We start from the raw sequence: 27,430 nt of genomic DNA, 5'->3' as shown, positions 1-27,430 counted from the left end.
TGCACCATCCCTTGCAGCCGCCAGAGGGCGCAGACAAGCCGGTCCCGAGAGCCCGTCCCGGGACCCCGCCCCCGGGAGCCCGGCCCCGGGAGACCCCGCCGCCCTGCCGGGCCCGGGGCTCGGGGACCCGCCCACACCTGAGCCGTGCCCGGAGGCGTGCTCCACGCCGGCGCAGCGGCCAGTGCTCGCGCTGCAGGCGGGGAAACTGAGGCCGGGGCGGGGCGGGGCCGTCCTCCCCTCCCCCCGCGAGCCCGAGCCCCCGCCCCCGGCCGGCCCCGCCCCGTCCAGCCGGTGGAGGCCCGGGCGCGAGGCGCGGGCGCACAGCGCGGCGCGGGGCCGGCCCGGGAGCACCGCGATGGCAGCGCAGCGGCTGGGTAAGCGGGTGCTGAGCAAGCTGCAGGCTCCGGCGCGGGCCCGCGGCCCGGGGGGCAGCCCCCGGGGGCTGCAGAAGCGGCACGCGCGTGTCACCGTCAAGTACGACCGGCGGGAGCTGCAGCGGCGCCTGGACGTGGAGAAGTGGATCGACGGGCGCTTGGAGGAGCTGTACCGCGGCAGGGTGAGGTGACGAGGGGCGTGGGGCGTGGCGCCGGCCCGGACCCGCAGACCCCGGCCGGACGCCCCGGCCCTCGGGGGTTTCCGGGTGCTTGTGCTCTTGGGGCACACGCAGCCCCGCTCACGCCAGAGGATGCACAGCCGGGGCCAGGCGCTCGCTGGCCCCACTGGCCCCGCCATCCAGCCTCGATGGCGCTCTGCTTGTGGACACACACGCTTCAGTCTCCAGAGATGTGTCCAGACACCTGGGCAGGGCCAAGGGTTAGCATGGGAGGGGCGAGGAGGCAAAGTGGCTCTATCTGGAGAAAGGGTGGGGGGAGGAGGATGTCTTAAAGCCAAACATAGACATGGTGACAGCAGAGATACAGCCACACAGGAACACACAGCAAAGGAAGCAGCAGCATTCACAGACGTGCCGGATGACAGGCCATGGCCTCTCACAGACACAGTGACAGGAGCGACAGCCATACACAGACTCTCAAGGATGAAAGCTGTGGTCACTTACAGATCAACATATGCTACAGCTGCAGGCACCCACAGACACAATAGCACAGACCACAGCCACGTGCAGACACACAACTACACCCACACAAAAGGACTCCACCTACGGCTCTGATAGATACACACTGGCACAAGCTGTAGGACTCACAGACAGTGCAAGCTACAGCAGCTAACCCCGGACTCCAAATATCTCAACGAACAACCATCCATTATCTCCTACAGGCGAAACACAACCACATGCAAACACAATGACAGATCCTGCGGCCACTCAGACATAAACTAACAGACATGATAGCCACCCCCAGACAGAGCTCCGCGGAAGCTGTGGGTCCAGACACACAACGGCAGAAACTACAGCTGCCCCTGGGCACACGGGACATAAGCTACAGCCTCATCTGCTGACACACAAGCAACAGACAGACATGCACCTTCCACCTGAGTCTCTGCTTGAAGTCACACTTTGTACAACACACACATGCTGCGGAACACAACCACAGACACGGATGGTCGTACAAGTCCCCGGACACAGGACGCATGAATCCTCCGCTCAGCACGAAGGTGGGAGAAGTCACGGCCCCTCCCAGTGACCCGAGGCCCCTCTGTTCTCAGACACACAGGTGGGCTCGTACGGATGGTAGGTGCCTCCTATGAGGTCGTCCTCAGACTGGGGGCACTACGGCTGCCCGAGACGCATGACGATGAGACAAGCACAGCTGAGTGAGAGCCACACGCCTCACACCCGCAGAATTGTAGGCCCTTGTGCCAGCCCCCCACACGATGCCACATCCCTCTGCACCCTCACGCCTGCCCTGGCCCTTGGCATCAGCTCTGGCTCATACGCAGAGACTGCCACAGGCGTGTAACACCCTTATACACCTTCCATCCTTTGCTGAGCCCTGTGCTCCATACGCTCAGCCCCCACCACCCAGCCCTGGTGCCTGTGAGAAGTCAGCAGGACTTTGGATGGGGGAAGGAAAAATATGTGGCCTCGGATTTTTTGCCCCGACAGCTGGGTCCTGTCCCCCACAGGGGTGCTGAGCCAGCTTGCAGCTGGCCCTCTGCCCCAAGAGGCCATTCTAGGAGTCCCCCTCTTGGCTGCTCAAAGTTGGGCTCCTGGCTCATCCCACCCACCCATCCACCCACCTTGGGGGCCTCAGTGGTCATCTTCCTGGACTCACGGGGATTTGCTTTGGTCCACGGGGTTGGCCCCGAGCCCTCCTCACTATTCCTGTCCCCTGGGCCAGGGCGGCCCCCAGCAGGCTCGGGCTTGCCCGCTGCCCTCCCCTGCACGTAGTGCTTAGACTTCTCCTTGAAAGGGCAGAGCCAGCCCCTCTCCTGAAGCTCAGAATCCCGCATTCCAAGACTGGACCGGGCCTGTGTCCTGCTGTGGGAACTGGGGCCAAGGAGGGAGACCTGTGCCAGCCTCGAGGCTCCAGGGCCCAGGGGCCCAGCATCCGAGCTGGTACAGGCCCCCGGGCCTCTGTCACCCCATCTGTCACTCCTCCCCCCAAGGCCCAGATGTCCCGCCTAGGCGGTGCTGTCCCTGACTGCCACATTATTGCTCCGGAAGCCGCCAGCTGGTCCCTGGAGCCAGCGGGGCTTCTCGAGAGCCTTGGACAAAGGCGGTGTAGGGGGGGAACCTGACCACCCCACCCTCCTGCTCTAGGAGGCCGACATGCCCGACGAGGTCAACATTGATGAGTTGTTGGAATTAGAGAGCGACGAGGAGCGAAGCCGGAAACTCCAGGTAGGTGGAAGGGAAGCCAAGCCGTCCTCGACTTCGCACCTCCCTAAAAACCACAGCACGAGTTAAGGTGTTTACTGAGCAGTAACTATGTGCTGTGCCCTGTTTCAATTGCTCTACACTTCTTAACTCATTGAATCCTCACGAAACTCTCTGAAGGGTCTATCTCCATTTCATTATTATCGCTATTATTATCTCCATTTTCCAGATGAGGAAAATGAGGCCCAGAGAGGTTTAATTACTGGCCCAGGGTCACACAGCTCAGAAGGAGCAGAACTGGGAGTCAAAGCCATGCAGTCTGGCTGCAGCGTTCTTGCTCTTCCGGCCCGTGCTCTCCTAGAGGCAGGAAATGCTGTGTGACCTTCTTGCCCTCTCTGGATCAACCCTGCCCCCAATTGCCCTATAAGAACCTCAGGCTGTGTTCCTCCCCTGAAGCCATGTGGGAAGTCCACCGTGGAGTCTGACTTCCATTTGTCTTGTTGCCTTGGGGCTTTGTTGGAAAAGGGAAGGGGCCGGAGGGCTGTGGATGTTAGTCATTTACTGTTTTCTCTCTTTTTGTGGGGCGGGGGTGTTTAGGGACTCCTGAAGTCCTGCAGGAACCCCACAGAGGTGAGATGTCCCTGTTCCGGGCCCTGATCTGGGCCCCTGCACCCTGCTGGGAGGGGTCTCTGGAGGAGGGAGGAGCTGGCCGTGCCCAGGACGCAGAGGGGCTGGGGGAGCCCCCGTCTCTCTCAGGGCCCTCTTCTCATGTCCAGCGTGTTCTTTGTCCTCCCCACTCCTGTCTCCTCTCTCTCCCATCTGCCACGGGGGCTCCAGGATCTCCTCCCCCGGGACCCTCCCCTGTCTGTCTCCCCTTTCTGCCTCTGCCCCGCCCCTCTCCCCTGTTCCTGCCTCTGCCACCCCGGGGCTCCCTCCCCACCTCTCAGGGGCCCCCATCCTTCCAGGCCCCGGAGGCTCCTGGTCCAGCCCCTCCCACTTCCTTCCCTGCTTTAAAAGGGAAAAATATTCATGTTTCTCTAAGCAGCTCTGGGCTGCCTGGGGGACAAACGTCACTGTGTGTCTGTCTGCCCTGGAGCTGGCCCAGGCCTCTGTCCCTGGGGGCCCTCCTGGTCAGCTCTTGGCCTGAGAAGCATGCTGAGGTCTCTGTGGTGCAGTATCTTTCTCAGTCCCTTTGTCTCTCTCTCTAGCTCTGCATCTCGCTTTGTCTCTGTGTCTCTGTTTTGGTCTCCATGTCTGGGTCTCTGTCTCTCTCCATCTCTCTCTCGCTGTCTCTCGCAGTCTCTGTCTCTCCCTATCTTTCTCTCCATATCTGTCCCCATCAGTCTCTGTCTCTCCCTATCTTTCTCTCTGTATCTGTCCCCATCTCTCCTTCTCTGTGTCTCTTTCTCCGTTTTGCTCTCTTTCCCTGTCTCCATCTCGCTTTCTACCCCCATCACATTCTCCTCCATCTCTGTAGCCTCTTCCCCTCCCTAACCACCTCCGCGTCCTCCCACGGACCAGGATGCTGGAGAAGGAGGGCCCAGGGCAGAGGGGCTGGGCTGGGCCAGGTAGGGCCCCACCCCTCTCTGTGTCCTCAACACCCCCACCCTGTCCTCAGGACTTCATCCAGGAGCTGCTGGGGAAGCTGCGGGGCCTCCACAAGCAGTCAGGCCTCCCCCAGCCCAGCCTCTCGGGGGACGGCAGCCTGAGTCCCCCACAGGACCGTGCCTGGACCGCGCCACCCTGACCCTCTCTTGCCTCCATGGCCCTCGTGTCCCCCGCCCCCAGGCCATCCTGGCTTGTTTGTAAGTTGTATTTAATGGTTCTGTAACAATAACACTGCTTGCCTGTGTGTCCTCTCCCTGGTCGTTGTGGGCATCCCCCCACCGGCCCCCCCTACCCCCCCCCCGCCCCCTCCGTGTCTCCTCGTGTCCCAGCGCCTGCAGCTGGCCCTGACAGATGGAGAATCACTCCTCCCAGGCCAGAGAGCATGAGAACAGGCCCTGTTGGCCTCCCACCCCCGGGACTCATATCCTGTCCCCACCTCCCGGGACCCGGGCATGTGGGTGGCACTCAGGGCCCCTGTGGGAACGCTGGCTCATGGTCGCTAGGCCAGGGGAGATGCACAGATCACCACAACACCCCATGAACCAACCATCCGTCCGCTCCGTGAATTTTATTGGGCACTTATTATGTGCTGGCGTGGCCATTGGTATCGAGGCCACAAATATGAGCAGAAGATGGTCCCTGGCATCAAGGTGTTCACACTGGTGGGGGACAAGGGCCTGTGTGCAGAGGGTTAGAGCAAAGTGTGCTGAGTGGTCTGAGGCACTTGTGAGCCCAGGGAGTAGGAGGAGCCGTTCACTCTTGGGGTGGGGGAGAAATTTAGGAGGGCTTCCTGAAGAAAGTGACAATGAGGCAGGGCTTTGAAGGACGCATAGGAGTTTGTGTGGAATGGGTACCGGGTGTCTGAGGACTCTGAACTTGGGGGTGGAGGGATTGACATGAGGCTGAGCCAGAGAAGATACCAGATATTGGCAGGGCCGACCACCAAGCAAGATGGGCAAGTCCCTCAGAGCTGGATTAGGGACAGCTCTGGGCTGGGGCGTGGGGGGCCTGAAGCGTCCAGGGGAGGGGCTGTGATGTGGTTATTTACCGAGAACTATGGGAATGTTGGAGTATTCGAACAGCGGCTCTGGTGGTCCCCGTGGTCCCAGCTGTGGATGGTCAGGAGATGGGTGGGGCTGTGGCTGCCCTACCGACTGGGGCGGGGCCAGAGCTCCTCCCCGCCCCCTGACCCCGGGACCAGGCATGTCTCCCCGCCCCCTGCCGTCCGGCACCCCTGCCAGGATCAGGCACCTCTCCCGGGGGTCTGAGCTCCAGTCCAGCGGGAAGAAAGATGCCCCTGGAGAAGAGCCTGGGGGGGCCCTGGCCTGGCCAGCCCTTCAGGTGGCCTTGCTGTCCTTGACAGACAGACCTCAGTGCCCCTCCCTCCACACAAACACATCAAGGGTGGCTGTGTGGAGATGGAGGAACCCCTCCTCCTGCCATCCGAGCCCCTCGGCCCGTCTCCAGACACCCCGCTTGGGCCTCGGGGACTCTGAACTTCCCTCTCACAGAACCTGGTTTTGGTTCCTCATCTTTGTGGAGGTGGTTTGTGCTCGAAACCCAAGTTGTAAAGTCCTGGGTGTGCCACACACAGGCTGGGCCTCTCAGTTTCCTCGTCTGGAAAATGGAGACTTCACAGATGAGGCAACCGAGGCCCAGATTAGTGATGTCGCTTGCCGAGAGTCACACAACTTGGAAGTGGTGCTGGGCTTCAATCCCAGACATTTTGACCCCAGAGCGCAACTACTTAACTCCTACACTCCAGTGCCCATATCACCATAGCGATGATTGCTATTCTTCAGTGGCAGGAAGAGGTTGGCTAATTCAGACTAAAGTGTTAGTGACTGCTCACAACCCTCTGAGATATCCTCTCTAAAGGGCAATACAACTTGATGGAGAACAAGGCTACAACGAAAGGATTGAGAAGCAGCATACTGTGGTGGGTATGAGCCTGGACTCACTTACTGCGTGGATTCAAATGCTGTCTTTCCTACTTCCCAGCTGTGTGATCCTGAGCAAGTCGCTTAACCTGTCTGTGCCTCCATTTCCACCTCTGTAAAATGAAGATGATTATAATGGTACCCGCCTCACGGGGTTATTGTGATGTTTAAATGCACAGATCACAGACTAGCGCCAGGCACATAATAAGCAGTCATCAACCTTATCATTATAAGGAGGGGCTGGACCACCAGCTCCTACAGCCACCATCCCTGGCCAGCAGGACGTCCTGCAAGCCCTCTGACACGGTAAAGCCCCCAAGGACACAGTGGACCTGACCTGCCGCCCTCACCTCTTGGGGGGCTCCCTGCCTCCCAGGGTCTGGGGTCTGTTTCCCGCTCGGTGACCAGGTGACGCTTTTCCCCATCTCACCTACGTCTCCATGCACTCGTTCCCTCTCCCTCTTTCCCCGCAAGCTCACCGTTTTGCACCTGTTTCTTGGTGGTATCCCAGTGTGTCTTTACGCAGATGCAAGCAAGGCCGAGCCTGTATTCTGGTCCCCGGCTTACCCCCAGCGTGCGCCCTGCGCGCCGCTCCGGCCTTGCCTGTCTCCCTTCCCACCCTATCCGGGGCGCCTTCATATCACGACCCGCCACCTGTTGCCACCCTGCCTTCATCCCTCCCCTCTCTGTCCTTCATCACCACTTGTCCCTCCCTCTCCCCCGCCCCCAGGCTCCCTCCTTTCAGGGCCCGCAGACGCCATCCCTCTGCCCAGAGCCCCTGGTCCGCATGCAGACGCAGTGTAGTCTCAGACAGGCGTCCCTGGGCCCCTTACCTAGACGCCACCGTCAGTCACCCGGATTTATTTTCTCTGTGGGACTTATTACTCTGAAATGATTAGATTGTCCCCACTGCCCCACCTCTGGAACATGAGCTCCTCGCCTGCCTCCAGCGTGGCTCCACCCGGCACACAGTAGGTGCTGGCGCGGTCACAGTGCCCCCTGCTGGCCACGTGCTCCTCCGCAGGGACCCTCCCCGTGGAGAGCGGGGACTCACCGCCCTCTCGTGGCTGTGCGCGTTGGTCTTAAATTACACCCCGATCGGTTTCTCCAGGACGGATCCGCTGGCCTTTAATTAGAGGAGCAGGCTCCCGCGGGAGGTCTACAGGGCGCTCACCCGTCTTTATCTCGGATCAACACCAGCCGCTTTGCCAATTAGGGTGATAAATATTAGGAATGGGCTGGCGTCGGTCATGTGACCGGTATTCACAATCGGCTGAAATGTTTTGATAACACTTCTCACCCCCGTGATAAAGAGGGCAGTAAAGCTCCTAGAGAAGGGATTATCCTGGTTGATATAAGATCGACCTGCAAAAATCAATATCATTTCACTAACACTGTAGTAGCCAAAGAAGACATAATTTTTAAAAAAATTGCGCAGTTCTCAATAGCAACAAAAACTATAGTTTATCTAACAACTTAATCAAAGATGCATAGGCCTTGATGGAAAAAACATTAAGATGCCAATAAAGGATATCGAAGATAATCTGAAAAAAATGAGACCAACCGTGCCCTCGGCTAGATGTCTTAATATGATCCACATGTAGGTTCTCTCCAAGTTAGCCAGCATAGTCAAAGCAATCTCAGTGGAAATTCCAGGTGGATTTTTTTGAGATACTTGATAAATCCATTGAGCAAAGGAGTACGAATAGCTAAATCAACATGAAAAAGGACCGGGGGAGGGCTGGCCCTATGAAATATGAAGACAGGCAGCAAAGACAGTGTGGGCTTGGTGCAAGAACACGTGAACACACAGAAGGAACAGAACTGACTCCCAGGCACAGATAGGGACATGACAAAATGCTAGAGGTGGGACTGCCCTCCCGTGGGGAAAAGATGGGTTGCTCATTGTGGCTTTGGGAAAACTGGCTAACTATATGGAGAAGAAAAATAGATCCTTACCTCACACCGTATACAAAGGTAGAGTCTGAATGGAATAAAGACCTAAACGTAGAGAATAAAACTGTGGCGTGAAAGAAAACGGAGGAGAATATCACTGTGACCTGTCCACCCATTCTTTGACATGCCTCCCATCAAAAAGTGGCGTCTCATTCCTCTTGTCTTGAGTGCAGACCAGCCTCGGCGACTTGTTTCTATGAAATGAAATGTGATGGAAGTGGTGCCGAGTGGCTGTCTTAGTCTGCCAAAAAAATACCATAGATGGTGGTTTAAACAACAGAAAGCAATTTTCTCACAGTTCTAGAGGTTGGGAAGTCTGAGATCAGGATGCCAGCATGGAGGGGTTCCGGTGAGGACTCTCTTCCTAGCGTGGGGACAGCTGCCTTCTTGGGTGTCCTCATATGTCACAAAGAGAAAGAACAAGCTCTCTGGTGTCTCCTCTTATGGGGACACTAGTCCCATCAGACCAGGGACCTGCCCTCAGGACCCCATCTAAACTTAGTCTCCTCCCATAGCCCCATCTCCAAATACCATCACTTTGGGGGTTAGAGCTTCAACACAGGAATTTCGGGGGGCAGGGGAATGACACAAACATTCAGTCCGTAACAGTGACTTCTGAGGCTGGGTCATAGAAGGCTCCAGCTCAGTCCTCTCGGCATGCTTGTTCTTGGAATCCAGCTACCGTGATGTGAGGAAGCCCAAGGCGCATGGGGAGGCTTGGTGTCCCAGCCGACAGCCAGCATCGACTGCCAGACGCAGGGGTGAGAGAGCCCGGAGGGAGAGGACTCCAGCCCTAGATACCATCTGGCTGTGACAGCAGGAGAGACCCCCAGGGAGAGGAGCTCAGCGAGCCCCGACGCTCCCAGAACCAGGAGAGAGACATGTCACAAATGACTACTGTTTGACACCCCCAAGTTTAGCGTAGTTTGTCACGCAGCCAGTGATGACAGGAACAGGAACTTGGGGTGGGGAAGGACTTCTAAAACAGAACTTCAAAAGTGTCAGCCGTAAGGGGAGAAAGTTTGATGAATTTGATACGTCGAAAGTTTCTGGTCGAGGAAAGACATCATGGATGAAGTTAATATTTAATCGACAGAGTGAGAGAAGACATTTGCAACATCTGAGACTGATAAATGATTAAAATTCAGAAACTAGAGCCGGCCTGGTGGCATAGTGGTTAAGTTTGCATGCTCCGCTTTGGCGGCCCAGGGCAGGTTTGGAACCCCAGGCACGGACCTACACACCACTCATCAAGCCATGCTGTGGTGGCATCTCACATACAAAATAGAGGAAGATTGGCACAGATGTTAGCTCAGGGCCAATCTTCCTCAGCAAAAATAATAATAATAATTCAGGAACTGCTGCAAATCAGCATCAAAAGACAGCAACCCTGACTGAAAGATGCCAAAGGGACATGAACAAACAATTAAGAGAAGAGGAAGCTGGAATGCTCACCAGCACGTGAGGAAATGCTCAAAATCAATAGTAATCCTAAGGATGCAAATTAAAACAGAAATGAGATACGATTTAACATGTGTTGATGGGAGAAAAATGAGAAAGCTGGAGAATGCCAAGTGTTGACAGGAGCAGCAGTGGCGTTGACCCACAGAACAGACCAGTGGGCACGCACATGGTGTGTGGTCATGCTCCGTGAGTGAAGTGGATGAGGCCCTGGCCCGAGCACAGGGAAATAGGGCCCCCATGCCCTGCGGGTGGGCGTGGATCACGGTCCAGGCTTCTGGAGAGTGGCCCATTCACCCATCCACAGATGTTCATGAGCACCTCTTAGGTGTCTTGCGCTGTTCCAGGTGCCAGGTGATAAGAGGAGCTCAGATTCTAGCAGGGCAAACAGACAATAAACAGTATAAATGAATGAATCATATGGTGTGCTAGAAGGTGGTGAGAATTACAGAAAAAGTTAAACGGAAGGAAAAAAAATTAAACAGAGTAAAGAGATTAGAAGTGCTGGAGGGGGAAGATTGCAATTTTGAATAGGGTGGTGTGGTGGACAGAAAAATGGCCCTTGTTCTTTGAATACGCATGGTTACCATAAAAGAGGCTGCTTAAAGTTGACCCACAGCTCAGTGATGCTCTTTTCTTTTCTTTCTATTTTTCTTTTACTTTTTCTTTGAGGAAGATTAGCCCTGAGCTAACATCCGTGCCCATCTTCCTCTATTTTATATGTGGGATGCCTGCTACAGCATGGCTTCATGAGCGGTGCCATATCTGTACCCGGGATCCGAACCGGTGGACCCCGGGCTGCTGAAGTGGAACATGCGCCGCTGGGCCAGCCCCTGCTTTTGGGTTTTGCATCTATGTTGTTTTAGGTGGGTCCTGAGCAGTGCTCCATCCACAGCCCACTGTTCTCCTCTGCTGAGGCAACAGCTTCTGGAATATTTTACCCAGCGCCCCACGAAGGATGAGCCTATCCCGTCCGGCTGGTGGGGACAGGCGCTGTTCCTTTCAGATGGCCTCGTTCCCCAAACGCGAGTAGTTCCTCACAGACATGCGCTGATCAGCACCCATGAACACTCGAGGGGCCTCTGCAGATCTCTGGGGTCTCCCTCTGCAGCTGTCTCCTCTCTGGTTCTCCGTCCTGCAAACTCTCACCACCTCACTCTCCCCAGACCCTCAGCTCCATCTCTTCTGAGCTCGGGGAGTCCATTGGACTTGTAGCAGAGGCAGAAAATCTTCCCTCTACCCTGCAAGTTTCCCTGGCTGGGGCCTTGTAAATTAGCCCGACAAAGGACAGCTCAACAAGAGAAAAACAGACACTTACTAACATCGTGCATACACATGGGAGCGCTCGGCGATGAGTAACTCAAAAAGGTGGTTAGAACTTTGGCTTATAGAGCATCTTAACCAAAAAACCCAACTTTTTAGAGAAATGACGAGACAAAGGAAAAGGACTTTGAGTTCCTAGGGTGGCAAATTGTGGGAAGGTAGAGCTATGGGGGAGCTAGTGGAAGGCGAGGGCTAGTTAGTAAGGTTTGTAGTGTAGGTTCCTCTGGGGGTTCTCGGGGGTGATAAGGAGCTGGAGTTGTCTGGTGATTAACTGCTGTCCTTCCTGGCAGAGGGGGAGGGGACACCTTTACAAATTCGTGTCCTGCTTATAGGCAAATGGGGGAGGGCAGAGAGCTTTTCTTCTCCATTGTCTTTGGCTCAAAACGATGCTGTGGCCAAGTGGCATCTTTCTGCTGCCCCTCAGACTCCGCCTGGGTCCCCTCCATGCGTTGCACACTGGTCGCACCTTCCAGGCCGTGCTCGGACAATTATAAGTGTCACTTCATTTGTTTTCCATCTCTCGGGGGTCACTGTCCTTCACGGCCTGATATCCCAGATCTTGAAAACCGTTATTTTATATATTTTGTCTGTTTTGATTGTTTCTCTTGTCACAGGCAGTAAGGCAAATCCAGTCCCTCTTATTCCATGTTGAGCAGAAGGAAAAGTCTCCGTACAACCTATTTTAAACATACGTTTATTGCTTATCTCCTCCCTCTCGAAAATCACCTTCAGGAGGGCAGGAATTTCTGCCCTTTTTTTTTTCCATGCAAGATTCACAGTCCTTCAAACACTGTCTGACACGGGGTGAGCACTTGGTAAATATTTGTAGGATCGATAAACAGGTGGACGAGGTGAGTCCTGTTATTATTCCATTTTACAGATGAGGAAACTGAGGCACAGAGAGGGCCAGTCATCCGTGAAGAGAGTCAGACTCAGGCAATTGGACTCCTGAGCCCAGACTTTTAACCACAAGGCAGCTGCCCCTCTGCTAAACGTGGGCTGAGCCACTTCTCTGACTTTCAGCTTCCTTCAACTGCAACTTGGCGCTGTGTACCTTACAGCAAGGGCTGAGTCTCCCATGGCTGGAAATTCTCGTACCCCCAACATGAGGGTGGAGATTCAGTCAGTGCCGTGGGCTCGGGGCCCAGCATGCGCGCACAGTCGGTACACATTCTCTGAACCATGAATGAATGAGAGGTGCGGAGACTCAGACGGACTCAGATTGGGTCCATTAGGATTCTTTGGTTGCAAGCAACAGACCTCATGGTGCAACTAAGGACCTCTCTACGTGGGTCCACTGAACAATCCCAGGGAAGGACTCTGATTGGCTCAGTCTGGGTCCTGTCCTGTCTCTCAGACAAGGGGGTGGGATCACATCCAAAATGGCAGCTTCTAATTGGACCACACGGTGAGGGCAGTGGAGGGGGAGCAGCAGTTCACTGAAGGTGCGGGGAGGGTTCTGTTTGAGCTGCTGAGGGTCCCATGAGGATTGAGGGTCCCGTGGGAAACCTTGCCCATTGGGGAAGGGGAAGGAAGTCCTTGCCCTGGTCAGTTGATGGCCAGGCAACCGGAGCTTCCAGGTCATTCGCCCACAATCCTCTTTGTCTCTTTCCACAACCCAGCCCTTGGTCGCGGAAGATATGAAACATGCCACCAGCTCCTGAGAGAGTCCCCGCATCCTGCTCTTGGCTCTGTACGTAGCCTCTTTATTAAAGCTGTCTGGCTCAGGTTATCCTCACCTGGCTGGCCCTGTGTTTCCTCCTGGGGCCATAATTGATACAGCCAATTCCACCTCAAGCCAGCAGTGCACCTCGAAGTCCACCTACTGGGCCAGGACTACAGCTCTTAAGCATCAGTGGCTCCTTCGTGTCACCACTGCATTCCTCATTGGACGCAACAGTGCTTTATGGCGGTTTTGTTCCTGTGGAGGGTTGGGGAAAGGTTCCAGCTGGCTGCTGTGGATATCACGGCCGCTCAGCTCAATCTGCTTTCTCTTTCCAGATGCTTTCTTTAAAATGTGCTCCGTTCTTGGGATGTGTACATATTTGGCGTGCAAATTGCGCTACAACTAACTGTTATATTTTTTTCATGAAGCGTCCCCTCCAAGGGTGTATCTCTAACATTCGGTCTTGGTAGGTCTCTGACCTGACCCAACAGCGAGCCCAGATGAAATGCCCTGTTTTTAATAATGGAAATTTACTTGTCTTGCCCCACAAGAACGCTATTGAAGGATGGGAATGTCAGATTCCAACGTCCCTCCCATGAAGCCATCTTCCCGCCCCCCTGCCGGGGCCCAGTAGCAGGCTAAAAATTGCCTCTCAAAAGGGGCATACCAGCCAGCAGTGGGGACAAGTCTCTGAGTCCAAAACCCTAAAGGCTGGCCCACGTGGCAGCATTTCACTGGCAAATGCGCCACTCTCTTGGGAGGCTGGACTGAGGGTAGGGGAGCTCTTGCTCCTGGCACGGGGGGCGTTCACAGGACAATCCTGCACGTCAGCCTCACACCATGGCGTCTTTTGCGTATATGTGTTCTTGCAAAATGTGTCCTGATGTACTGTGTGCGGATATTTCCATCCATGCAAGTGGAATCGGATTAAGCATCCTGCTCTGTTTCTTACACTTGTGTCTCAGCACTGTGTTTTAAGGATCCATCCATGTTGCTCTGTGCATAGCTCAACCCATCTTCTCATTGCCACACAGGGCTCCCCATTGTGTGTCCCCACCGGTTACCTGCCCACTCCCCCAGGGTGGCACCTGGGGGGCAGCTGGCTCCACCACCACAAGCGATGCTCAGTGGCCGTCCTCGGCCATTCCCCTTACAGACCCGTGAGAGAATTTCCAGAGGATGCTCCCTAGGAGCAGAATTTCTGTGTTGCAGGCTTTGAGGATACTTAATTTGACTGTAGGGAGGGAGGGGCATATTGCCCTCCGGAACTGCCACCCCAGGCCACACTCCTACCCACAGTGCATGGGGGTCCTGGGTCCCCATATCCCCCCCACCCCCTGGAATTACCCAGTTTTCTCATTTTTATCAGTCTACTAGGTACAAAGTGATCTCTCATTGTTTTTTTCCCCATATTTTAGTGTGAAAAATTTCAAACATGCAGAAAAGTTGAAAGGAATTTTACGATGAATACCCATATCACTGTGCTTTTAACTTCCATTTTTCTGAGTACCAATGATTTTGAACACATTTTCTTATGCTTGTTATTTTTGTGGTCTCCTGACATTTAAGTATTCATATCCTTTGCTCGCCCTTTGTTGTAGGGGAGGTGGCCGTCTTGTGGCCTTGTAAGAGTTCTTGTTATTTTTTTAAATAAGGTTTATTTTATTTATTTATATATTTGTTTGTTTGTTTGTTTTTGGTGAAGAAGATTGTCCCTGAGCTAAGGTCTATCCTGTTTTTGTCTGTTTTGTATGCGGGTCACTGCCACAGCGTGGGTTGATGAGCAGTGTGTAGGTCCTCGCCCGGGATCCAAACCCATGAACCCTGGGCTGCCAAAGTGGAGCATGCAAAGTTAACCCCTACGCCATCAAGCTGGCCCTAATCTTGTTACTAATTCCTTGTCAGTTTCAGACATAGTAACAATCCTCTTTCATTCACCTATTAACTTTGTTCATGGCTCCTCCCTTGAGCAGAATCCTTAATTTTACATATTTTGGAAAATTTCAAACATACATAAAGTAGAGAGAATAGTACAATGATCCCCCACTTAGCCATCCTCCAGCTTCAACAGTTATCAATGCATGGCCATCTGATTTCAATTTTCCTCCTTCGCTCTTTTACTTTTTAGCTAACACTTTCTTTTCCAACATTTTCCCATGAAAACTGTCAAACATATAGAAAAGTGGAAATAATTGTTCAGTGGACACCCATATACCCACCAGCTGGTCTCTACCATTAGCTTTTTACTCGACTCGCTTTATCACACGCCTATTCCTCTGTCCGTCCCCCCATCCATGCATCGTATTTTTTGAATGCGTTTTAAGTAAGTTCCACTCCCTACCTCTAAACGCTTTAGCAAGCAGATTATTATGAGTTGAATTGTGTCCCCCACAAAAAAAGATATGTTGGGGCCGGCCCCGTGGTGCAGCGGTTAAGTTCACACGTTCCGCTTCGATGGCCCGGGGTTCGCCGGTTCAGATCCCAGGTGCGGACATGGCACCGCTTGGCAAGCCATGCTGTGGTAGGCATCCCACATATAAAGCAGAGGAAGATGGGCACGATGTTAGCTCAGGGCCAGCCTTCCTCAGCAAAAAGAGGAGGATTGGCAGCAGTTAGCTCAGGGCTAATCTTCCTCAAAAAAAAAAAAAAAGATATTTTGAGGTTCTAACTCCCAGGACTTCAGAATGTGACCTTATTCAGAAACAGGGTCGTTGCAGGTGTAATTCGTTAAGATGAGGTCACCCTGGAGCAGGCTGGGCTCCTATCCAGGATGACTGGTGTCCTTGTAAGAAGACGGCCGTGTGAAGACACAGACACACAGACACACAGGGAGGACATCATGTGAAGACAGAGACAGAGAAGGGAGGGACGTGGCCATAAGCCAAGGAACCCAGGGGCTACCAGAAGCTTGAAGAGGCGAGGAAAGATCTTCCTTTAGAAGCTTTGAGAGGCCATGACCTGACAGACATCTTGATTTTCGACTTCCAGCCTCCAGAACTGAGAGACAATAAATTTCTGTTGTTTTAAGGCAGCCTGTTTGCGGTACTTTGTTAAGGCAGCCCTGGGAACAAGTACACATATCCTGGAGTTCAAGGTTTGTTTGCTTTTTTAAGGTCAAATTTTTACACAAAGGATGCAAAATCTTAAGTATGCTATTCGACGGGTTTTGACAAATGATTATACCTGCGTCATCCCAACCCCTATCAAGAAACACAACATCATCATCATCCCAGAAATAGCCCTCACGCCCCATCGGCTGTGGTACTTGAAAGCAAACCCCAGTTTTAAACCACACAAAAAACTCAGCCCTGGCTATCAAGTAATTTGAACCACAAATATTTCATTATCTATCTCAAATAAGTAATGGCTTTGCAAAAATCGTAACCACAATGCCATTATCACACCAACAAAATTAATGATAAATTCTTAATATCTTATAGTACTCTATGTTCGAATGTCCCGATTGTCTCAGAAATGTCTTTTGTTTTTAAATGATATCTTTTGTTTGTTTGTTTGTTGCAGAGAACGATTCACCCTGAGCTAACATCCATTGCCAATCTTCCCCCCTTTTTTTTCTCTTCTCCCCAAAGCCCCAGTGCATGGTTGTATTTCCTTGTTGTGTGTCCTTCTGGTTCTCCTATGTGACCCATCACCACAGCATGAAAACTGACAGACGGGTGGTGTGGTTCCGTAACTGGGAAAGGAACCTGGGCTGCCGAGGCAGACAGCACCGAACTTTAACCACTAGGCCATCAGGGCCGACTCTCAGAAATGTCTTTTTAAGTTGGTTTGTTCGGGGGCCAGCCCTGTGGTTGAGTGGTTAAGTTCACGTGCTCCGTTTTGGTGGCCCCGGGGGTTCACTGGTTTGGATCCTGAGTGCAGACCTATGCACCGCCCATCAAGCCATGCTGAGACGGCGTCCCACACAGACGAACTAGAATGACTTTCAGCTAGGATGTACAACTATGTACTGGGGCTTTGGGGAGGAACGGAAAACAAAACGTTGGTTTGTTCAAATCGGGATCTACACAAGATCCACACATTGTGTTTTTAATCTACAGGTCCAAGGACCTCCAAGGGTCCAGAGTTCTTGGGGTCTATGACCTTTGGTGGGAAAAAACTTACATCTTTATTTTCGCTACCCTCTGGCTAAAAGTTAACATTTCTGTCAATTATGAATTTTGGCAACAAATCACAGTACAGTTGGCAGAACCTGTGACTGCTGCTTAAGATAGATGACAGGTGTTTCATGGCACATTACAGTTGTTGCAGAGATCCTGAAATCTTGGTTTTACTCATCACTACTTAGAAATTATAGTCGTTATTGGATCTGCAGCCAGATCTTATTATTGAATGTATTAGTAAGGAAGCACATACATTGCCATATCGCAATTTTTTTACTAGCTACATATCAAGACATCAAGCCTCCTCTGTACTCCTATGGATTTTATGTCTTTACAAAGATGATTCTGAAAAGGGGCCCACGGGCTTTGCTAGATGCCAAAGTGTCCCCAGCTCACAAATGGCTGACAACACTTGCTAACAGCATCCGCTCCCTCCCTGTCTTTAAAGCCAATTATTTGTTGAAAATCCAGGTCATGTGGCCTTGTGTTTGCCTGAACCAAGGTAACAAAGATTTTCTCCTATATTTTCTTCTAAAAGTTTTATAGTTTTAGGTTTTACATTTGGGTCCATGATCCATTTGGAGTTAATTTTTATGTTTGATTTGAGATAAACTTTTATGTTCCTTTTTTTTTTTTTTTTTTTTTTTTTTTCTGTTTCTGTATCCATATCCAGTCAATCCAGCCCCGTTTGTTAAAAAGAGTTTCTTGGGCCGGCCCAGTGGTGCAGTGGTTAAGTTTGCACATTCTGCTTGGGCAGCCCAGGGTTCACCATTTCAGATCCTGGGTGCGGACATGGCACCGCTTGCAAGCTATGTTGTGGTAGGCGTCCCACATATAAAGTAGAGGAAGATGAGCATGGATGTTAGCTCAGGGCCAGTCTTCCTCAGCAAAAAGAGGAGGATTGGCGGCAGATGTTAGCTCAGGGCTAATCTTCCTCAAAAAAAAAAACAAAACAAAACGCTTTCTTTTGCCACATTCCAGATTTGGCCAAAGAAATTCTTAATTTCAAAGTGATCAAATTAACCAATTATTTTTACTTTGTTGTTTTTCTTTTGAAAGATTAAAAATTCTAAAAAAAAAGTGTTGTTTCCTCTTGCTGCTCAGTGGCGAGAGTGGTCTACAGTTTCTTCTGTGAACTTTATAGATTTGCCTTTCACATGTAGGTCTACAATGCAGCTGGTGCAGCCGATTCTCACGGGGACCCAGTTCCCAAACCAACTGTCCATCCAGCAGAACTTGCCCCCCCTTTTCTAGTGAGGGACACAGCCCGGAGAGGGGAAAGCGTGGGGGCTGGCCTCAGAGGCTATTGATCCAGGGATCACGGCCTCTTACATTTTCCATGCGGCTCATTGTCACATAATCCTAATATATGGGTAGATGCTCCTTCGACCACTGCAGCTTCCGTGCCTGATGTCTCTTGTCCTCTCCCAAACCCCAGCCTCTTCCTGGACTTGTCATCCCCGATAATGCAGCCCCTCCAACCTCAGTTCCGTGCTTCTCACTCTCCATCCATCTCCGCCTCTCTCTCCAGCTCCCTCCTTCCAGCACCCTGACCCCATCAGGACCTACAGTCTCATTGACCTCACTCCCTTTTGCTGTCCTTCAGCCCTTCAAGTCTGTGTCACTCATCAAAATGGCTCCCTTGCATCCACCGTCAAACCTTCTTATTTGTTATTCTCACTTGGGAAACCTCCAACCTGGTGTCAACACAAATAATCCATAATCAGTCTATAATTCAAAACTGGGGGGAGTTTATTATGAGCCAAGCCTAAGGAGCATTTGGCCCAGGAGAGGACCTTCACAAGGGAAGGAGGCGCCCCAGAGAAGTGGGGTGTACAGAGTGGTTATATCCCATCGTGGAACAAAGACCATACATCACATATGGCAGGAATATCCCTTTTACAACAGTCACAGGAGTGCTTTGCTGGCACAGCTGGCCAGTGGTCACAAGGTGAACTCAGCAAGCGGGCAATTAATCCTGAGTCTCTGGGAAGAGATGCTTATCCTTCAAGAAATGATATAGGGGAAGCTACATCTCTGTCTTTAGGGGCATCATTGTTGGTTTGGGGACATTTTAAATGTTAAAGTAGATGTACAATGCATGCTCAAGAGGCCACCTTTCTGGAAAAACAAAGTCAGGCCAAATTAGTTCTAAACCCAATGGCTTCCTCACATTCTCCAATATATCCTATTGCTTGTCATTTATGCATCATTTTCCCCCTTTTGATAAATAATCTTTCTCTGGAAAGCACTGATGATCAGAATATTGTCCCACGGTGCCAGGGTGATTGCTGGCTGCCTGGGTCCATCATGTCCCTCGGCTCTAGGCCTTTATTTCATTGATTTGCCCAGTTATCCATGTTGGGGGGAAATAGTTGGACAAGTATAGAGGAATATATTAACTGAGGAAGCGTTTCATAGGTTTTTCAATTAATTTTAGCTTGTTGCACAAACTTCGTATATGAGCTTTTACATGAATCCTTATGTTTACACTGTTTACAATTATAGAATGGGTACAGTAACGATGATGATAATTCAATATTTGAAAAGATTAGTTTTAAAATGAATTGTTAGGCATAGTCTTTGTCAGAAGAGGAAATTTGTCCAGGGTTGTGAGATCAATTGACCTTCTCAAGTTGCTGAGCAGTCATTACTCTAGCCTGCATGCCAGTCTTACAACACTGAGTAAAGGAAACAGTAGTTAGTTAGAATATTATGACTAATGCAAGAATTCCAAGGAGGACTAGAAATAGGAATTGCAATCCAGATCGAAAAAGTGAACCAGTACCTGAAGGGAGCCAACCAAACAAATCAAGACTGGGTGTAGAACCATTTAAGGCATTTACCTATTTTTTTTTTTTTAATGTGCTTTAGCAGAGATGACACATTGGAAGATTCATCACGTATGAAAACACAGCATTCAGTCTGAATGACTGCACACTTACCACCTTGGGGTGCTGTTAGAATATCTAAGGCCATTCTATTTTGAAGGACAGCCTTTCTCTTTAAAAACATTTCAGTATTTAATAAGGCCATTCCTGCTTGACTATTGTTGAGTAAGTTTCGTCAAGGCTTCTATGTGATATGACCTCTTCTAACCCTGAGGAAGGAACAAAGACAGTCACTAGGTGGTTAGACCAGTGGAACACTGAACAATCCCGTCTGGCCTTAAGGAGAGGAAGATTGGCAACAGATGTTAACTCAGGGCGAATCCTTCCTTGCACCCCAGGGAAGCCCAGGGAGCCGTGTTCTAGCCATCCGGGAGGTAGCAAGGCCAGGGGTTTGTTCCACATAACCACTGAGGCCCATTAGGAGCCACCCAATAAACACTTGGCCTTTGAGACCAGTTTCTTCCAAACCAATCTCTTTCTTTAAGCACGATGGTATTCTGACACGACTCGGGAGATGTCCATCCTATATTTCGAGTGCAATTTGGTAGTTTTTGTTTGGAATGATTTCTTTGCTCCCAACATAAAGGTGCTGGTATGTTTAAAGATCCGTGGCTAGGAGTTAGCCAAACATAGCCATCCCGAATATGTGTGAAACCTTCCACAGTTCTTACTGCAACATCTGGCTTCTTTTGTTTATTGGCAAATTATTGGGATCATTGGATGGTCTGAGTAAAGAAAAAGAGGACCTGTGCTCTACACTGTTAACAGTATGGGCTGCTGCCAGGTTTCAGGATCATAATTAGCAATGTCAGACAAACCGCGAACACTGGCCCTAGATCCTTCCATCATAATAAATTGCTTTAAGGCTTTCCAACCCATGCCTTGAAAAGGAGAAACCCACCAAAGCAGCCCAGATGTACTAGAAAGGAGAAGTCGGCCACACATCCAACATTTGGGCTGAGTTTTATGTGTAGCAAGGGAACGTACCCATTGCGAAAAAAACACTGTCATCAGAGGCCCATGCAGACGTGGACTGGAAAAACAAACACAGTACCAGGAAAATCTTCAATGGCATATTTGTGATTAATTAAAAGTTTTTGCAATTAGGTTCTAATCTGCCTTTTCGAGTTGAAGGGGAGTAAATTATTGGGGTGGGTTAAAAAGTAAGGCAATTTAGAAACTGATGATTGTGGCAATTGTGTAGGGTTAGGCAGGACCAGGGTTTAAATGGGGAGATACAAGGTTGGGAATACAGGCCTGGTCCAGAGTCTTGGACAGCTGTGTACGACAGATGCCGTCTTCTTCTCATCCTAGTTTGGAGATATTTGTCTTGGTCGGTCATCAAAGCTGGGGGTCAGAAACAGGAGTTGAAATCCACTCAGGTGCAGAAGCCTTTTTTAAATGAAAAATGTGAATCTGTGAGCCTGTGCCTTTTAGTTTTGCAGCGCATGACTGGGTAAAAGCACCTGATAGGATCCTTTCCAACAGGGCTGCAAAAAGTCTTATATCCAGTGTCTTTTTCAATAAACACAATCTCCAGGTTGTAGTCCATGATCCCTAAGGTCTTTGTCTCCCAGGAGCTCACTGTGAAAAGAAGCAGCTGCCAACCTCTCATTGCTTTTAAGCATCTCAATGAGACCTTAACAATAATGTAAGATCTCCTTTAAGCAAAGTTCATTTGTACGTTCCTTCATCTAATTGCATGGGCTGTCCAGTTACCATCTTGAAGGGGACAGCCGATATTGACCAAAGGGTGTAGATCTAAGACGGAGGAGCACCAGTGGGAAAGCTCCGGCCACGAGAGGTTAAATGCTTCCGAAAGCTTTGCCAATTGAGTTTTGATGGTGCTGTTAGTTAAAATGTTGCATTATTGGCCAAATATCACAAATAGATTGAATTATTTGTCCAGTGAAATGAGTTCCCGGTCACTGTGTGACTCGGTAAGAATTCCCCAAATAAGAATTATCCTTTCCGATAGTTGTTTACCTACTGCGAAGGCCATTGCTCTTCTGCAAGGAAGGGCCTCGACCCAACGTGAGAACGTACAGACCGTTACCAAGATATACTTAGATCCTTGAGATGGTGGCATTTGGACAAAGTCCAACTGCCATACCTCAAAGGGTCCCTTAGGAGGAGGAACGTGGCCTTGTGACACACGAAGTGGTTTCTGTGGATACTTGGGGCATATAACACAACACGTAGAGGCTTTATGAGCCACCGCGAGAGAAAGTTTCCAAAAGCATTGTTTTCCCCATAAAATCATTTTTTCAGGAGCCCAGTAGGTCAACTGATGTATATGATGGAGCAGTGGCAATTGTGATCCAAAAGGCACTGTGGGTTTTTTATCGGACCCAAACAACATCTGCGAGGTGGTGTCGAAAATTACCCCTTTTCGTTGCCACATCTGTTTCTCTTCTTCCGTGGCGATTTCTTGAGCCGGTAGAAGGCAGTCTTTTCCTTGGTTAGCAGAGTTAACAGGAAGCAGCGGGCATTCTCAAGGTTGGACAGGACAAGCCTTCAAGCCTTCAAGCCTGCTCACTTAGCAAATGCATCAGGAAGTCATTTTCCTTTAGCTTCTAAAGTATCAGAGTTGGAAGGCCCTGGTATTTTAATAATTACTAAGTGTCTCAGTAACTGTATAGCATTTAATAATTCTGCAACCTGTCTCCAGTCCCTTATAGGTTGTCCTGCAGAGCTTAAAAACCCTCATTGTTCCCACAGTAATCCAAGGTTGTATGCCGCCCCAAAAACATGACAGCTGTCAGTGTAGATATTTGCTACCTGCTCTCTGACCAATGGACAAGCTCAAGTTAAAGCAATTAATTCAGCTTGCTGTGTTGACTTTATTTCTGGTACATAAGAACTTTCAGTTATGCCCACTGAGGACATTACTGCATATCTGGCCCGATAATGTCCTTGCTCATCCTTTAAGTAAGACCCATCTGTAAACCAAATTAGATCAGCAGTATCCATGGGAGTCTCTTGCAAGTCATTCCTAGGAGTCAGAAGGTAATCAGTTAATAAAATGCAGCGTGGGCATCTTCCTCCTGTGGTGCTGGGGGTAAAGTTGCAGGGTTAAGATTATTCCATTGGGCTAAGGGAATATTAGGAGCAGAGAGCAACGGAACTTCATAGGAGGGTAGTTGGCTTACAGAGTAATGCTGTTCATGATGGAAATCTAGGAGACACTCGATGGAGTGAGGGACATAAGTTAAAGGAGACCCAATCACTATTTCTTTGGTGGTCTTGCGTAAGAGGGCTGCTGCTGAAATGTCTCTCACACAAGGCGGAAAACCCTCTGCCACTGCGACTAACTGCTGGCTGGAACGCCCTCTAGCTCGATGTGGAGCCCCATGCTTTTGAGTTAAGATACCCAAGGCATTTCTTTTATCTTCATGGACAAAGAGGAAAAATGGCAAGCTGTAATTAGGGTGCCCTAGGGCTGGGGCTCAAGGCAAAATAGATTTTAAAGTAGTAACTGCTTCCTCTCCTTCTGGTGTCCATTCAATTAAATCAAGCTGGTGAGACTTTACTAATGTCTGTAAAGGCTGGGCAATAAGTGGAAAGTTAGGTACCCAGTTCCTGCAACATCCAGCTAGTCCCAGGAATCCCCTTAACTGCCTCTTTGTCTTAGGGAGAGAAAAAGCCAAGATCCCTTTAATCCTCTCAGCATCATCCTTAGATAAGTGCTGTAGATATTTTCCAACAGGCAGGGAAAATTGGAGTTTACCCTTCCACACTTTATGCGCCTTGGATGCTAACTGTTGTAACAGATAAATCGTGCGTTTCTCAGAGTCCAGCTTAGTCTTTGAACACAAAAGCAAAACATCCACATACTGAATTAAGGTGGGGTCTTTAGGGAACTCCACATGAGCTAAATCAGCCTTGAGTATCTGGGGAAAGTCAGTACGTGCTCTCAGGATAGCCCTGTGGCCTCCCTGTCCAGGTGCTGGCCAGCTTCCCACATGAAGGCAGAGAGCTATTAACTGTGCTTTTCTCTGGGGATGCTGAAGAAAGCTCTGCGTGGAGCAACTACTGAGAAACAGCAGCTGTTAGTTGCAATGGCCGAGAGCCGACTGTGTGGATCTGGGACCACAGGACATCGGGGAATCACGATGTCGTTTATAACTCTCAGAACTTGAACAGGGGGCCAGCCCCACAGCCGAGTGGTTAAAGTTCTGCATGGTCCGCTTTGGTGGCCCAGGGTTCTTGGGTTCGGGTCCCAGTGTGGACCTACTGCACTCATCAGCCATGCTGTGGAGGCATCCCACATACAAAGTAGAGGAAGACGGGCACAGATGTTAGCTCAGGGCTAATCTTCCTCACACACACACACAAAAGAACTTGAACAAATCTCCAGCCTTTCCCATTCGGCTTTTTTACTGGCAAGATAGGTGTGTTACAGAGACTAGTACAAGGAATTACAAGTCCCCTTTCAAGAAATTCCTGAACAATAGGCCTTATCCCATTTAATGCCTCTGGTTTAAGTGGATATTGTCGAATATTAGGTAAATGTTCAGAGCTGTTGACAGTCACCTTAATAGGAGTGGCCAATTTAATTTTCCCAATATCTGAAGAGGATGTTGAGTATAATTCTCTAGGCGCTTGTAATAATAGGTCATCAGTCTCCTCTTCCTCCATCTCACTCACTGATTTTACCATCTCTGGCTTTTCAGTAACTACATTTCGGTCAGCATCTCGATTTTCTAGATTTGGAAGCATTTCACACTTTTGTGAAAAGGCAATCTGGGCATCGTATGCTTCCAGAAGATCTCGTCCAATCAAATGAATTGGAGCATGCTTTACCAGGGGAAACACGTGTTTTCCCGTGATGGTTCCTAATTGAAAAATTATTGGTTCTGATTGAAAAACCTGCACTGGAAAATTTGAAACCCCTACCGTTTGAATGGGCTGTTTACTCCAAGGACGAGGACAGTGAACAAGGGTGCAGTTAAGGTCAGATAATGTGGTCCCGGGATCTACAAGGGCCTGTAAAGTTTCCCCTGCCATAGTTATCTCCATTTCCCCCAAGGTATTGGTGAGGAGGAGGGGAAATGCCCTCGGAGCCTCCCTGTTCCTGCTCACTGTTGCGAGCTCCAAATCCCACTTGAGTTTACGACAGTCTTGTTTGAAATGACCAGGTTTTTTGCAATAATAACAAGCATGGCCATTCTGTTTCTATTTCCATTCAAAGGATGGTTTCCGTTGGGCCCCTAAGCTATCGTCATAAACTTCGTGGCTTTTTCTTTCTTTTGTAAGGTTTTAGAGAGTTTACTCCCAGTAGTGACAAGAGCACTAGTGTGCAGTAAAATCCAGTCCAATTCACGTCTTTTCATTAACTTGGCAAATCCCTCATCTAACTCTTCTAGGAAAATTGAATTTAAAATTGGATCATTTTGATGATTCCTGAAAACTTTGGGGAGCCATCCTGGAGCATGGTTTGAAGATTTTCTCCAGCCTTTCAACATAATCAAAGATAGATTCTTCAGGTCTACAATTGAATTGCTGGACTTCGGCCAATCCACTCTCCTGGGAGGAACTACAGGAACGGCTCTCTATCGTTCCCGAGCAACATCTCTACAGTTCTGGAGTTTCCTCAGGCTCATGTTGACGAAAACCCTCTGGGGGATTTCTCCAACTGGCTGCTTTTATCCATTTCTTTGCTTTGCTCTCAGACACCGGCAAATGCACAAGCCGATATAAATCTGAATATCCTCGTGCGTATGTTCTAACAATTACATCAAATTCTCGTGCAAACCCTAAAAGATCTTGCAAAGGGTCTGGGATGTCCTTCCTTAAATTCTGAAGTTCAGTCCTAGTCCAGGGAGTGGATGCAAGAATGGGCTCGTCTCTCCCAGTAACCGGTTTCTCCTTAAAGGGGCCACGATAACTTTAGGACTTTCAGTATCTGCTCCCGGAGAGCTACTCATTGTTTCCTTAGGGGTGGAGGAGACGGGGAGACGGAGGTGGAGTGGACAGGGTATGCTGGCAATATTCCAGTTGTGGTACCAAGTGCTGGTTCAATGCAGATTCCAGGTGGTCTCAGTTGATTTCTCTGAAATCCTGCTGCAGCTATGACTAGAAATGTTGATGCGAATAATCCATAATCAATCTGTAACTCAAAATTGGGGTGAGTTTATTATGAGCTAAATCTAAGGACCATATAGTCCGGGAGAGGACCTTCATGAGGAAGGAAGCACCCCGAAGAAGCAGGCGTATAGAGTGGTTATATCCCGTCTTGAAACAAAGAGTGTACATCGCATGTGGCAGGAATGTCCCTTTTACAACAGTCATAAATTGCTTTGCTGGCACAGCTGGCCAGTGGTCACAAGGTAAACACAGCAAGTGGGCAATTAATCCTGAGTCTTTGGGAAGAGATGCTTATCCTTAAAGAAATGGCGATATGGGGGGAAGATACATCTCTGTCTTTAGGGGCATCATTCTTGGCTTTGGGACATTGCAAATGTTAAAGCAGATGGACAACGCATGCTCAACAGGCCACAGCAGGCCTTTCTGGAAAAACAAGGTCAGGCTGAATTAGTTCTAAACCCAATGGCTTCCCCGTATTCTCCAATATATCCTATTGCTTGTCATTTATTCATCACTGGTTAAGTTGAACTTGGCCTCTACTCCATGCCTGCGCCCTCATCTGTCTGCTAGTGGCTGGAGGAAACTCGAGTTCTCACTTTAAGCTCCTGACCGACTCCGGCCTCGTCCTCCAGTCTGGTCACACTCCTGTGCTCCCAGTGACTGTTCTGGTGAGTGGCCTCTCTCCTTTCCCCCATCTTCGGTCCCAGCTTCTTTTTTTTCCAGGGGTTTTTATTTTTTATTATTACTACTTTTTTATTTTTTATTTTTTTGCTGAAGATTAGCCCTGAGCTAACATCCGCTGCCAATCCTCCTGTTTTTGCTGAGGAAGATTGGCCCTGAGCTAACATCCATGCCCATCTTCCTCTACTTTCTATGTGGGACGCCTCCCACAGCATGGCATGCCAAGCGTGCCATGTCCGCACCTGGCATCTGAAATGGCGAACCCCGGGCCACTGAAGCGGAATGTGTGAACTTAACCACTGCGCCGCTGGGCCGGCCCCAGGTCCCAGCTTCTTATTTCATGGAAGCCACTAGAAGAGAACGTTCTGGATTCCCCACCTCCTGGCATCTGCTCCACACGCGCCTTCTCCCCCTGTTACAATGGATCGACTGTCCCTGGGGGCCCACTTAGGGACTCTCCCCATTTCTCTCGTCTTGGCCGCTGCTCCAGCAATGCCGCCTCTCCCCAGCATGGTCAAATTTTCTGCTCTCCTAAATCATTCCTGCTGGCACACCAGTATGTCGTAATTTCTTCCATCTTAAAACAAAACACAAAGCGAAACTCTCCTGACCTCCCCCAGCGACAGCCCCATTTCTTTGTCCCCTTTGCAGTGACATTCCTCACAGAGATGTCTCCAGTTCTCTCTCGAATCCTTGCAATCACATACTCACGGGTCACTCTCCCGGCATGCCCCGCTCCACAGAAACATTCTTGTCAGGGTCCCCTGGTGCTAACCAATGTCACATTTCAGTCCTCATCTCACTTGACCTGTCAGCCGCACCTGCCCGGCGATCCCTCCCTGTGCCTGGACACACTCTCTTCTCTTGGCTCCTGAGGGACTGGCCACCCTCTCCTGGTCCCCTCCCGCCTCCTG

At 50.2% G+C, this 27,430-nt stretch overlaps 1 protein-coding gene across 3 annotated transcripts; it reads left to right on the top strand.

Moving 5' to 3' along the window:
* Nucleotides 1–145: 145 nt before the first annotated feature.
* PPP1R14A (protein phosphatase 1 regulatory inhibitor subunit 14A) lies at nucleotides 146–25,510 on the top strand. 3 transcript variants are annotated; one of them, XR_011522266.1, is made up of 5 exons: nucleotides 282–556; nucleotides 2,720–2,800; nucleotides 3,374–3,406; nucleotides 4,395–4,581; nucleotides 25,115–25,510. XR_011522266.1 is itself a non-coding variant. In XM_008508275.2 (4 exons), the coding sequence occupies exons 1-4, from the start codon at nucleotides 356–358 to the stop codon at nucleotides 4,521–4,523; spliced, it is 444 nt and encodes a 147-aa protein (XP_008506497.2). In that variant the 5' UTR covers nucleotides 146–355; the 3' UTR covers nucleotides 4,524–6,465. The 3 variants fall into 3 exon arrangements, 1 of the variants encoding a protein (XP_008506497.2); XR_011522267.1 differs by lacking the exon at nucleotides 25,115–25,510 and adding an exon at nucleotides 12,687–15,757; XM_008508275.2 differs by lacking the exon at nucleotides 25,115–25,510 and having other exon boundaries at nucleotides 146–556; nucleotides 4,395–6,465.
* Nucleotides 25,511–27,430: the final 1,920 nt, after the last annotated feature.

Source organism: Equus przewalskii, chromosome 9, assembly GCF_037783145.1.
Source record: "Equus przewalskii isolate Varuska chromosome 9, EquPr2, whole genome shotgun sequence".
NCBI classification, from domain to species: Eukaryota; Metazoa; Chordata; class Mammalia; order Perissodactyla; family Equidae; genus Equus; species Equus przewalskii.
This window is presented reverse-complemented; position numbering and strand designations above follow the sequence as displayed.

What these genes read in the sequence shown, in the direction of transcription:
- PPP1R14A (XM_008508275.2), top strand. Translation starts at nt 356, where the DNA reads ATGGCAGCGCAGCGGCTGGGTAAGCGGGTGCTGAGCAAGCTGCAGGCT. An exon ending in AGCGAAGCCGGAAACTCCAG is followed by an intron (nt 2,801 to 3,373) that starts GTAGGTGGAAGG and finishes GGGGGTGTTTAG; the next exon opens with GGACTCCTGAAGTCCTGCAG. An exon ending in CCTGCAGGAACCCCACAGAG is followed by an intron (nt 3,407 to 4,394) that starts GTGAGATGTCCC and finishes CCCTGTCCTCAG; the next exon opens with GACTTCATCCAGGAGCTGCT.